This window comes from Aquarana catesbeiana, linkage group LG05, assembly GCF_042186555.1.
Source record: "Aquarana catesbeiana isolate 2022-GZ linkage group LG05, ASM4218655v1, whole genome shotgun sequence".
NCBI classification, from domain to species: Eukaryota; Metazoa; Chordata; class Amphibia; order Anura; family Ranidae; genus Aquarana; species Aquarana catesbeiana.
The window spans coordinates 438,565,613-438,579,461 of NC_133328.1; the positions used below are offsets into that span (position 1 = coordinate 438,565,613).

At 45.9% G+C, this 13,849-nt stretch overlaps 1 protein-coding gene across 2 annotated transcripts in view; it reads left to right on the plus strand.

Moving 5' to 3' along the window:
* The window catches only part of LOC141145026 (CD226 antigen-like), a 157,626-nt gene that overhangs the window by 110,470 nt on the left and 33,307 nt on the right, over nucleotides 1-13,849 (plus strand). For both annotated transcript variants that reach the window (XM_073631269.1, XM_073631270.1), the window contains one exon: nucleotides 3,592-3,685. In XM_073631269.1, coding sequence (XP_073487370.1) covers nucleotides 3,592-3,685 — 94 coding nt within the window. The remainder of the gene's footprint in view (nucleotides 1-3,591; nucleotides 3,686-13,849) is intronic.

Here is a 13,849-nt window from a genome sequence, read left to right on the forward strand (position 1 = left end):
GGCTGGGCTGGGCCGGGCGGAGGGGCAAAACGCAGGTGCTAGCAGGTATCTGGGCTGATCCCACTAACACTGCGTTTTTGGGAACCCTAAACTGCTGGGGATGCCAGTATAGATCTGATCGGATCAGATCAGATATTGATCAGTTCAGATACTATACCACTAAGGGAGGTGTACGGTGCGTGCGTGGGTGTTAGCGCTACTGGCACTAACCTGACGCTGCCTGGGGCTGGTGCTTGCCAGTTCACCAAAACGCTACCAAAAAAACTGTTAGCGATCGCAGGGATCAGGCCTGACTCTGCGAAAGCTGCAGTTATGCGTTTAGTGTTTTGTAAGTGACCGTGATCGATCGATACTGCACTTGGGTGGGCTGGGCTGGGCCGGGCGGAGGGGCAAAACGCAGGTGCTAGCAGGTATCTGGGCTGATCCCGCTAACACTGCGTTTTTGGGAATCCTAAACTGCTGGGGACGCTAGTATAGATCTGATCGGATCAGATATTGATGCGTTCAGATACTATACCACTAAGGGAGGTGTACGGTGCGTGGGTGTTAGCGCTACTGGCACTAACCTGACGCTGCCTGGGGCTGGTGCTTGCCATTTCACCAAAACGCTACCAAAAAAACTGTTAGCGATCGCAGGGATCAGGCCTGACTCTGCGAACGCTGCAGTTATGCGTTTAGTGTTTTGTAAGTGACCGTGATCGATCGATACTGCACTTGGGTGGGCTGAGCCGAGCCGGGCGGAGGGGCAAAACGCAGGTGCTAGCAGGTATCTGGGCTGATCCCGCTAACACTGTGTTTTTGGGAACCCTAAACTGCTGGGGACGCTAGTATAGATCTGATCGGATCAGATATTGATCCGTACAGATACTATACCACTAAGGGAGGCGTATGCTGCGTGCGTGGGTGTTAGCAGTACTGGCGCTAATCTGACGCTGCCTGGGGCGACGCATATCACCGCCGGGCGATCAGGGGGCTAAATCTTTATTCGGTAATAAACGGCGGGTGCCCTGACACTATAAAAAATAAACAAACTAACCAGCGTCACCCGTAACGGTTATACAGTGATCAGTGGTGAAAGGGTTAACTAGGGGGCAATCAAGGGGTTAAAACATTTATTAGATAGTATATGGGGGTCCCTGACGCTATAAAACGCTGACGGCGAACCTAAATATTTACCTCACTAACTAGCGTCACCAGCGACACTAATACAGCGATCAGAAAAATGATCGCTTAGCGACACTGGTGACGGGGGGTGATCAAGGGGTTAAAACTTTATTAGGGGGGGTTAGGGGGGTATCCTAGACCTAAAGGGGGCCTAACACTCACTGCCCTAACACTGTAACTGTCACAAACTGACACCAATACAGTAATCAGAAAAAAAAAAAAAAAAAAAAAAAAAAACCTGCTTGGTGTCAGTTTGTGACAGGGGGGGGGTGATTGAGGGGGGGATCGGGGGCGATCGGGGGGGGGAACGGGGTGTTTTGTGTGCCTGGCATGTTCTACTGTGTGTGTGTGTGTTGTGCACTCACATTGCAGTCTTCTCTCCTCGGCCCGGAACGGAAAATACCGAGCCGAGGAGAGATGACATCATTTCCTCTGCCTCTGTGTACAATACAGAGGCAGGGAAATGATCCCATTGGCTGGGAGCGATCGCGAGGGGGGGCCACGAATGGATGGCCTCCCCCTCACCACCGATCGCCGGGGGAGATTTGCCGACCGCCGCAGGCACCGGGGGGAGGTCCGATCGGACCCCCCACCCGCGGGAAGGCAAGGACGTACCTGTAAGTCCTTTTGCCTGCCCGTGCCGCTCTGTCGACGTATATAGTCGTGCGGCGGTCGGCAAGTGGTTAAAGACATTAACCACTTCCAGACCAGCCTCTGCAGTTTTACTGCGGCGGGTTGGCTCGGCTGGGCAAATCGAAGTTACCTTACGTCGGCTGCGACGATTGGATTCGCTTCAGAACCGATCAGTCTCCAGGCCCAGGCCAATGATTTCTGGTCCTGACAAATTAAATCCTCCCCTGCCCGTGTAAGTGTAAACACAGACAGGGGAAGTGATGTCATCTCCCTCTCTGGAATTCTTTTCCGTTCCAGAGAGAGAAGAGAGGACATCCAAACGTGTGTTGCACCAACACTACTCTAACACAGTACACATAGGCACATATTTCATTCCTTGATCGCCCCCCCCCACCCAGTTAACCCCTTCACTCCCTGTCACTGTGTCACCCAGTGCAGTGTTCATATTTTTCTTTGATCACAGTACTGGTGTCATTTGTGACGCTAATCAGCATTAGAGTACTTAGTAGTAGCCCCAGATAGGTCTAGGGACCACCCCTAATAAAGGTTTAATCCCTTAATCACCCCCTGTCACCAATGATCCCCATATTAGTGTCACGGGTGACGCTGGTTAGCTATTTATTTTTTTATAGCGACAGGGCACCCGCCGTATATTACCTAGTAAAAGGTTTAACCTCCTGATCACCTGGCAGACTAGTGGTCCCTGCCAAGGTCAGGCGTACCTAACCCCGTTCTTATGCTGTTGTTGAGGTGCAAGAACCGCAGGGCTGTCGTATGGAGCAGAGAGCTGGTACTAGTGCCGCTCATCCTTCTGGTGAACTGGCAAGCACCAGCGGCCTAGTACATCCTGGTCGTACATCCAGCACTGCAGTAACACTTGGTGATGTGGCGAGTCCCATAAGTGCAGTTCAAGCTGGTGAGGTGGCAAGTACAAGTAGTGTCCCGCTGCCACCAAGAAGACAAAGACAGGCCCGTCGAGCCCGTAATGCCCCTCCTGCTGCGTTTGCCAATCCGAATTGGGAGCCCACCACTTCTGCAGCACCCGTACTTCCCCCATTCACTGGCCAACCCGGAATTCAGATGGAAACAGTTGATTTTATGTCACTTGATTTTTATTTGCTGTTTTTCACGGAAGATCTCTATAGATCTGTTGTATGCTGGTCAATTCATCGCCGCTAATCCCCAGTTGCCCCTTACCAGAGATTGGAGACCTATTGAGGTCTCAATAAGGCCAGACGCTGGTACAAAAAAGTGTCTGTATATTTATTCCAATTGGCTCCACTGAATGCTTTTGTGCTATACAAAGCTTCAGGACGAACTGGATCCTTCCTAAAATTCCAGGAAGAAATTGTCACAGCCCCTGTTACCAGACAGTGCTGTGGCCCACCTTCCCGATGCAAATGCAGTGAGCCGGCTACATGAGACAAATTTTCCGTATGTCCCCCCTGGTAAAATGGTTTACCTGCCAAAGGACGTATAATGCTGTTAATGAGCAGGGCAAAGAATCATGAATAGTGACATGATATTCCTGTAATTTGCCAAAGGTACAGCAATGAGAGGGCTGAACAAAATTATAAATCCTTTACAAGGTAGAACAGTTCACATATACAGTATGCATTTTAGCAGTTTGCCAGGAGTTTCACTGTAATATGTGTGGATGTTGTGCAAGTATAAAACATACTATATGTATAAGTCTGAAAACCTGATAAATATATAGGTATATAATCCAGAAATGTGTCAATTTAGAAAGATATAATTATTTTGTAATATTTGATTTTTCTATTTATTTTTCAGAAACTGCTTCACTTTCTACTGTTCTTCTCATGTACGGGTCATCTTTATTTGCAATCATAGTAATCGTTATCACTGCATTATTATGTATTCTAAGGTAAGAAATTGGATGTAATACACCTTTAAACAAAGGAGTAAAGTTATAGCAGTAAATTATAATGAGAGAGGATGGATACATACAAGTTGTCTTGCTGGACTTTTTATGCTTTTCCTGGGTATTTTATTTTCTGCGTATATAGTTACTGGTCTGTGCCCCTGCCATGTGCATTATGGACAGAACATTCCCCCCCTGCAGCCGCTGCATCCCAATTAACTTGAATGGGACTACCTGCACAGATCATCTGTGCATCCCATGTGGGAAAAAACGATTCTCGTATGGGTGTACAAATTGTTTCACCTATGTAAAGAAGGCCTAACCCACACCTTGTACCTAAAGCATTTGGCACCTGGGGCGGGTCCTATATCTGGCACCTCCAACTTTAAAATGTGGGGGTTTTCCCAGGTCACTCCACCAGTGCTGCTTGCAGGGGCGGACTGACAACACTCGGGGCCCCCAGACCAAATAAAGCAAGGGCCCCTGTCAAGCCCCGCCCCTGGTCCCACCCATGACCCGCCCCTGGGGTCCTCCACCAATCTCTTCACAGTCAACAGTAAGCAAAATACAGGAAGTAAAGCAGGCAACTCTAATGAGACCTGGAGGGGGGTCTCTCTCTCTCTTACAGAGGCCCTCTCAGTGGCCATTAGAGAGTCTGTTAGAAAGAGTCCCCTCCAGGCTCAATTAGAGTCTACAACAGAGTATAATTTGACCTGGAGGGGGGTCTCTCTCTAACAGTGTCCATTAGACAGTCTGTTAAAAAGCGTCCCCTCTAAGCCCCATTAGAGACTACAACAGAGTTTAATGGGATGGTTGAGGGGGGTCTCTCTATAATAGTGTCCATTAGAAAGTCTCTGTTAGCGAGAGACCCCCCTCTAGGACCCATTAGAGACTACAGGTGTCTAATGGTATCTGGAAGGGGGTTTCTCTAACAGAGGCCCTTTCAGTGTCCATTATAGAGTCTGTTAGAAAGAGTCCCCTTCAGGTCCCATTGGAGACTACAAAGGAGTATAATGGGACCTTAAGGGGGCCTCTTTCTAATAGAGTGTACAGTGAACACCTTCATTCACTCTGGTCCTCACGGGACCCCCTCCTTGTGCCATGACTCTCACCCCTGCCCCAGCCTCTCACAAAATAGAAATAAATTTGGCACTGTGTAGTGCTCTGCTTACCTTAACTATGGGTACAGTAGCTGTGGCTGGACCCTACATCCTCTGTGGCTGGCTCCCGCTTCCTCTGTGTCTGGCTGGCTCCTGTGTCCTATGTGGCTGGCTCCTGTGGGTTACGGGCTGTTTTCTGTGGGTGGCTGGCTGGCTCGCTGCTGTGGGTTGGTGGCAGGCTGGCACAGACAGTGCACCCTGCTGTGGTTGGCTGGCCTGGCTCCCTGCTGTGGGTGGGTGGCTGGCTGGCACCCTGCTATGTCTGGCTGGCCAGGCTCCTTGCTGTGGATAGGTGGCTGGCTGGCACGGACGGTGCACCCTGCTGTGGGTGGCTGGCCTGGCTCCCTGCTGTGGGTGGGTGGCTGGCTGCCACCCTGGCCCTGCTGCGGATGGGTCACCGTGGGTGGCTGGCTGGCACCCTTGCCCTGCTGTGGGTGGGTAACAGTGGGTAGGTGGCTGACACCCTGCTGTGGGTGGGTCACCATGGGTGGCTGGCTGGTGCTCTGGCTCTGTTGTGAGGGAGTCACCATGAGTGGCTGGCACACTGGCCCTGTTGTGGGTGGGTCACCGTGGGTGGCTGGCTGGGATGGGTGGATGGCTGGCACAGACAGTGCACCCTGCTGTGGTTGGCTGGCCTGACTCCCTGCTGTGGGTGGGTAGCTGGCTGGCACCCTGCTGTAGCTGGCTGGCCAGGCTCCTTGCTGTGAGTGGGTGGCTGGCTAGGACAGACGGTGCACCCTGCTGTTGGTGGCTGGCCTGGCTCCCTGCTGTGGGTGGGTCACCGTGGCTGGCTGGCACCCTCGCCTTGCTGTGGGTGAGTCACCGTGGGTGACTGGCTGGCACCCTGGCCCTGCTGTTGGTTGGTCACTATGGGAGGCTGGCTGGCATCCTGGCCCTGCCATGGGTGGGTTACCGTGAGTGGCTGGCTGGCACCCTCGCCCTACTGTGGGTGGGTCACCATGGGTGGCTGGCTGGCACTCTGCTGTGAGTGGGTCACTGTGGCTGGCTGGCACACTGGCCCTGCTGTGGGTGGATCACAGTGGGTGGCTGGCTGGCTCCCTGGCCCTGCTGTGGGTGGATCACCATAGGTGGCTGGCTGGCACCCTGGCCCAGCTGTGGCTGGATGGTGTGTCCTCTCTGGTCCATTTCCGCTGTTTCATGCACTGTTTGCAGAGGCGAAGGAGGTGGCGGTCTTTGCTCTATCCGGGTAGAACCAGAAGAAGACAGAACTCAGGTTTGCAGGCCCAGTGTGCAGAGGCATGTGGCGCAACATGTAATAACGTTGAGTGCTTGTGCCGCGCACCTCCGTGCACTGGGCTTGCTGCAAACCTTCTGAGTCTGGGCCTGAAAAAGACTGTCATCGAGGGCCAGCGGCTGCAAGTTTTTGTCCCTGGACCCCTTAGATTTCCAGCAGGTGCGCCAGCCTGACACCCCCCCAATAAGTGGCACTTGGAGTGGACGCCCCCCCACTGCATACAGTATGTTTTCACATAGCACTTCATGAAACTTTACACAAAGATAACAATCTTAATTTTCATCCATTTGACTGTAATTTTCACCTCTCATTAGACTAAGCTAAAAAGAGTGTGTTTCTTTTTAAAAATAAGGATGTTTATCCTAGTTTTTTAGCTTTGTAAATTCAGCCTATTACAATGTACACTATATTACCAAAAGTATTGGGGCGCCTGCCTTTAAACGTACATGAACTTTAATGACATCCCAGTCTTAGCCCTTAGGGTTCAATATTGAGTTGGCCCACCCTTTGCAGCTATAACAGCTTTAACTCTTCTGAGAAGGCTGTCCACAAGGTTTAGGAGTGTGTCTATGGGAATGTTTGACCATTCTTCTAGAAGCGCATTTGTAAGGTCAGGCACTGATGTGGACGAGAAGGCCTGGCTTGCAGCATCTGCTCTAATTCCTCCCAAATGTGTTCTATCGGGTTGAGGTCAGGACTCTGTGCAGGCCAGTGAAGTTCCTCAACCCCAAACTCGCTCGTCCATGTCTTTATGGACCTTGCTTTGTGCATTGGTCCAAATCATTTGGTGGAGAGGGGATTATGGTGTGAGCTTGTTTTTTGGGGGTAGGGCTTGGCCCTTTAGCTTCAGTAAAGTGAACTCTGTGCACCTGTACGTCCCCTTTAAATTGAGGGCTAGTGGGCGCGCGCGAGCATGCCTGCAAGCCCCGCGGACTCGATTTCCGCTGGGGGCCCACGATCATGACACGGAGAGGCAGAACGGGGAGATAAACAAGATGTAAACAAGGGATTTCCCTGTTTTGCCTAGCAACATGACAGGGATCTACTTCTCCCAGTGATCGGGAGCAGTGATCTCTGTCATGTTCTGGTGTGCCCATCCCCCCTACAGTTAGAACACAGTGAGGGAACACAGTTAACCCCTTGATCGCCCCCTATTGTTTAACCCCTTTCCTGCCCGTGTCATTTACACAGTAATCAGTGCATTTTTATAGCCCTGATCGCTGTATAAATGTCACTGGTCCCAAAATAGTGTCCGATGTGTCCACCACAATGTCGCAGTCATGATAAAAATCGCAGATCACCGCCATTTATAATAAAAATGCCATAAATCTATCTATGTTGTAGACGCTATAACTTTTCCGCAAACAAATCAATATATGCTTATTGCAATTTTTTTACCAAAAATATGTAGAACAACACATATCGGCCTAAACTGAGGAAGAAATTCGTTTTTTTATATATTTTTTGGGGATATTTATTATAGCAAAAAGTAAAAAACATTGTTTTTTTTTTCAAAATGGTTTCTCTTTTTTTGTTTAAAGCGCAAAAAATAAAAACCGCAGAGGAGATGAAATACTACCAAAAGAAAGCTCTATTTGTGGGAAAAAAATGGCATCAATTTTGTTTGGGTGCAATGTCGCACGACCGCGCAATTGTCAGTTAAAGCGACGCAGTTCCCGTATCGCCAGTGCTCTGGTCAGGAAGGGGGTAAATCCTTCCGGGGCTGAAGTGGTTAAAAAGGAAGCAAACTTTTACCTATAGGTATATATAATATAGGTATATATAATAAGGCTTACCTATAGATATTGAAAATATCTCCTAAACCTGTACAGTTTAGGAGATATTTCCAGTGCTTACAGCCAGTGAATCACTGGTGCCCACGTTTGCCGTTCCTTCCGAGCCCATGCTGTGAACCGCAGCTCCTGTGATCCTGGAAGAAGCTCTGGAAAAGATGTCAGCTGTGACAGTGGTGTGCGGGGACCGCTGCAACAGCTTCGTTTGAATGTATTTCATAATGAGCTAGTACACGATGCATACCAGCTCATTATGCCTTTGTCTTGCAGGGTTTTTTTTTTGGGGGGGGGGATTTCAGAGGTGTACAACCTCTTTAGTGTGTCGGCATACCATGACGTTTTAGACAATCGCATAGTCCCAACTTTGTGGGAACAGTTTGGGGATTGCACCTTCCTGTTTCAACATGACTTCGCACCAGTGCACAAACAAAGTCCATAAAGGCAAACAAAAAAATGTCATGGACCTATGGACGAGATATTCAATAATATACTGTATAAAAGAGTAGGAATGAGTCTCCCATGTTTTAGCCATGGACTCAGCCCTGAGGTGAACTGCTGGCCCGCCCCCTGCCACTGGAGGTGCCACTAAGCTATGGGCTTATTAATTCAGTAATGATTTTATCATTGTCAGGAGAACAAAGTAATATAAAATGATATTTCAGTACAAACAAGGCTTTCTATTGGTAATATTGTCACGAAAAGTTGATTTTATTTTGTATGCAAAGGAAAGACAAAAGATGTAATATTATAAAAAAATAAATAAATAAATAAATAATTGCTTTTAGTTAGATCAGTGTGAGATTTAAAACATATATAATGACGCTAACATTTTTTTCCTACAATAGAAAAGTTATTTATAAATGAAATAAAGGCACTTTTTTTGCCATTTTGCGTTTTTTATTAAATGTTTCAATAAAATAAATTAAGGAACAAATTAATATAAAAAAAGTTAAAAAAAATAGAAATAAAAAAGGAAACAAATTATTAGCTAAGAAAGGGGGAGGAAAGAGTTTTTTTTTAAATTCGCAAGGTTGTTTTTACCAACATCATATGCTATCAAAAGTCACCCCTTTAATATTTTCGACTTCCAATCACCTAACGTAAAAAATGTAAAATATTAACAACATGCAAAGCCATCTATTCACTCCCAGTTATATCAATCTCATCTCAAAATATCATATACTGTACACATAAATAGTGTTGGGCGAGCGGTTTGGCCCACGCATGAGTTCGGGCCAAACATTGGCCGTTCGCCCCTTCCGGGGAACACCCGAATTTGCAGGGTGTTCGGAGGGTGTTCGCCCCGTCAATCGACCTGCAATGCGCTGTGCACTTGGTGTTTTAAAACTCACACTACACAGTGCATTCTGCTCCCTGATTTGGAAAAGCTTTGCCCAATCAGGGAGCAGTAAGAGCTGCTTGTTAAGGAGCAGGTCCGGGAAGTCGGCCGCGGCGTCTTTAACAACTGACGATTAATCAGCTGTCAATGGGCTGGTATGGCTTTTAAAGAGAACCCCACACCTAAATTTTAAAACAAAAACGCCCCCCCAAAATCCATACCAGACCCTTATCCGAGCATGCAGCCTGGTAGGTCAGGAAAGGAGGGGGATGAGCGAGCGCCCTCTCTCCTGAACCATACCAGGACACATGCCTTCAACATGGCTGTTGTCCTATGAGGCGTGAGGGGATTGACGATGGATTTACATTGGGGCAAACTTTTTTTTTTTATTATTTTCTTTTTTAATAAAAGAATTGTCAAAAACTGCCTCTGTGTTTTTATCACTTTTTGACACATTTTTGGTGAATAGGTAGGTGTATGGTATGGTAGGCTGTGTGCTCGAATAAGGGTTTGGTATGGATTTTTTTTTTTGGGGGGGGGGGGGCATTTTTTCTTTCTTTCTTTTTTTTCAATAGCCGGATGATGGCAATTGCAACCGCGAGTCAATTTAAATATGATTTGACTTGTTTTTTTTTCTTTAGAAATGTCATTTTAGCTGCAGCATGTTCTATATAGTATATGCCATAGATATGCCACTTTACAGGCAGACTAAGGAGACCCCCAGGCACTATATTTAAAGGAATTTTTCATTTTTATTTTTGTACTTTAAGTATAATTAGAATCACTGCCTCTGAAAAAAAAAAAAACATTTGTTTTTTTAAATTGCATTGATATATGTCCCCCAGGGCAGTACCTGGACCCAGATACCCCTTTTATGGCCAATTACTTGAATATAAGCCTTCAAAATGGGCATGTTTGATTTTTACTGTTCGGCTCCCATATACTTCAATGGGGGTCGCTGTTCAGGTCAGAACTTTTCCTCTGTTCGGGAGTTCTGCTGCGAACTGTACAGGGGGTTGTTCGGCCCATCTCTACATGTAAACTGTCCTCTTCACTCTTCCCAAGATCTCCTGCTCTTTAGTTTCATTGTCTCTTCTTCCCCTGTTCATGTGCAGGATTTCTACAGAGCATGTCCCCTCCTCTTGAACTTCCTACCTCAACCTGTTTGGCTATTTCCTACTCGGTCTACCTTTAGGCAATTCCAAAAACTCATCTCTTCAGGGAAGCCTATACTTATCTTTACCTATCAACTTTCCACATAGTTATTACCTATTGTTTACCTTTTAGATTGTAAGCTCTCATAAACAGGGTCCTTCTAATGCTCTTGTCTTGAATTGTATTGTAACTGCACTGTCTTCCTATGTTTTGTAAAGCGCTGCTCAAACTGTTGAAGCTTTAGTTATAATAAAGCAGTAATAATGTAGCTTCATTGTAAATCTTCTTGACTGCAGACAGTGTTCTGTGAGTTCCAGTTTGTGAAGGAGTAAGGTCTGCTCCTATGTAAATAAAACAAAAACCTGGCTGTCAAACTGACAATTAGGAATTGCTGGTAAATGCTGCTGGAGAGGTGTGAGGGAGGAGCAAAATGAAGGGGCAATTGGTAACCCCACATTCCAAACTCCTTTATCATATTGATGTTCAAAAATCCTCTCTCACTATTCTGCAGGTTTATTTTTTTTGTGAAATGCACCATGCCTACATATCAGGATATGGATGACTTCCTTGGATGCACAGCTGACCCAAAGTTTCTAATGCATCCATTGGATAGCGTCAGTCGTTATATAGATTGCATATGAATGTGCCCTTCATTCATCAATTACTATGAACATGATGTAAATATGATTACGCACATTCATAAATGCATTTTGGTTGCTCAATCTTTCTAAATTAAGATGGGTTGCTTTTTGAGAATGGTAGTGGCTGCAGAGAGATTTAGATTGTTAAAATGTCTGGCCTGAGAAATCACAAACATTGGTTTAGCTGTTCCAAAACATCAGGTTACTAATGAGGAGTTTAAAACCAGAGTGGTTTGATGTACTAAAACAATGCTTAAATTAAATCGCAAGGAGCATACATTTTTTTCCCTTGTATGTACTGAAAACATTGAAAACCTTTTAGAATTACCTGGATTTATACTTGAAGTGTCACAGCTTTAGTAATAGACCAAGCCGAACTACTTAGACTAATAAAGCATAAGCATATTGTTCTTGTCTTTACTGAAGAATCTGTTTAAATATTCAGTCTTGGGCAGAAAAACAATACAAACATTGGGGGTTATTTACGAAAGGCAAATCCACTTTGCGCTACAAGTGCAAACTCCACTTGAAATTGCACTGAAAGTACACTTGGAAGTGCAGTCACTGTAAATCTGAGGGGTAGATCTGAAATGAGGGGAAGCTCTGCTGATTTTATCATCCAATCATATGCAAGCTAAAATGCTGTTTTTTATTTTCCTTGCATGCCCCCCTCGGATCTACAGTGACTGCACTTCCAAGTGCAATTTCAAGTGCACTTTGCACTTGTAGTGCAAAGTGGATTTGCCTTTCGTAAATAACCCCCATTGTATGCGTATTTCTATTTAGTAGCTGACAGAGATTCTATTAGAAACAATCTCTGCTAATATTTTAATGTAACTGCTGAACTGATTTGCACAAATCTTACACAGCTATTTCAGGTCTTTGATATTCCTGGGCTTTCTTGCATGAACAATTCTCCTTAGGTCATGCCAGTCTCATTTTTCTTCTTTTAACCTTTATATGACATAATGCTACCCTAGCAACATTTGCACTTTTGCATTCCTTGTTGCCTCAATTATAGCATGCTATCTAGACCCTGAATTAGCAAATTAGCCCATTTTCCCTACATCACGCTTCACAGTTGAGATGAAATGTTGGTGCAGTTCTCAATTACAGTGCCTTGCAAAAGTATTCACCCCTTGGCTTTTTACCTATTTTGTTACATTACAGCCTTTATTTGAATTTTTTTTTAATCTGAATTATATGTGATGGATCAGAACACAATAGTCTAAGTTGGTGAAGTAGAATTAGAAAAATATATACATAAAACTATTTTTCAGAAATAAAAAACTGATAATTGGCATGTGCGTATGTATTCACCCCCTTTGTTATGAAGCCCAAAAAAAGCTCTGGTGCAACCAATTACCTTCAGAAGTCACATAATTAGTGAAATGATGTCCACCTGTGTGCAGTCTAATGCCCCGTACACACGGTCGGATTTTCCGATGGAAAATGTCTGATCGGAGCGCGTTGTCGGAAATTCCGACTGTGTGTGGGCTCCATGGGACATTTTCCATCGGATTTTCCGACACACAAAGTTGGAGAGCAGGAGATAAAATTTTCCGACAACAAAATCCGTTGTTGGAAATTCCGATCGTGTGTACACAAATCCGACGGACAAAGTGCCACGCATGCTCAGAATAAATAAAGAGATGAAAGCTTTGGCCACTGCCCCGTTTATAGTCCCGACGTATATGTTTTACGTCACCGCGTTTAAAACGATCGGATTTTCCGACAACTTTGTGTGACCGTGTGTATGCAAGACAAGTTTGAGCCAACATCCGTCGGAAAAAATCCTAGGATTTTGTTGTTGGAATGTCCGAACAAAGTCTGACCGTGTGTACAGGGCATAAGTGTCACATGATCTGTCATTCTATATACACACCTTTTTGAAAGGCCCCAGAGGCTGCAACACCTAAGCAGAGAGGCACCACTAACCAAACACTGCCATGAAGGCCAAGGAACTCTCCAAACAAGTAAGGGACAATGTTGTTGAGAAGTACAAGTAAGGGTTAGGTTAGAAAAAAATCCAAATCTTTGATGATCCCTAGGAGCACCATCAAATCTATCACAACCAAATGGAAAGAACATGTCACAACAGCAAACCTGCCAAGAGATGGCCGCACACCAAAACTCATGGACCGGGCAAGGAGGGCATTAATCAGAGAGGCAGCACAGAGACCTAAGGTAACCCTGGAGTAGCTGAAGCGTTCCACTGCAGAGACTGGAGTATCTGTACATAGGACGACAATAAGCCGTACGCTCCATAGAGTTGGGCTTTATGGCACAGTGGCCAGAAGAAAGCCATTACTTTCAGCAAAAAACAAAATGACACGTTTTGAGTTTGCGAAAAGGCATGTCGACTCCCAAAGTGTATGGAGGAAGGTGCTCTGGTCTGATGAGACTAAAATTGAACTTTTTGGCCATCAAAGAAAACGCCAAGTCTGGCGCAAACCCAACACATCACATCACTCAAAGAACACCATCCCCATAGTGAAACATGGTGGTGGCAGCATCATGCTGTGTGGATGTTTTTCAGCAGTCCGGACTGGGAAGCTGGTCAGAGTTGAGGGAAAGATGAATGGGTGCTAAATACAAGGATATTCTTGAGCAAAACCTGTACCACTCTGTGTGTGAATTGAGGCTAGGATGGAGGTTCACCTTCCAGCAGGACAATGACCCCAAACACACTGCTAAAGCAACATTTGAGTGGTTTCAGGGAAAACATGTAAATGTGTTGGAATGGCCTAGTCAAAAGTCCAGACCTCAATCCAATAGAAAATCTGTGGTCAGACTTAAAGATTCTTGTTCACAAGCACAAACC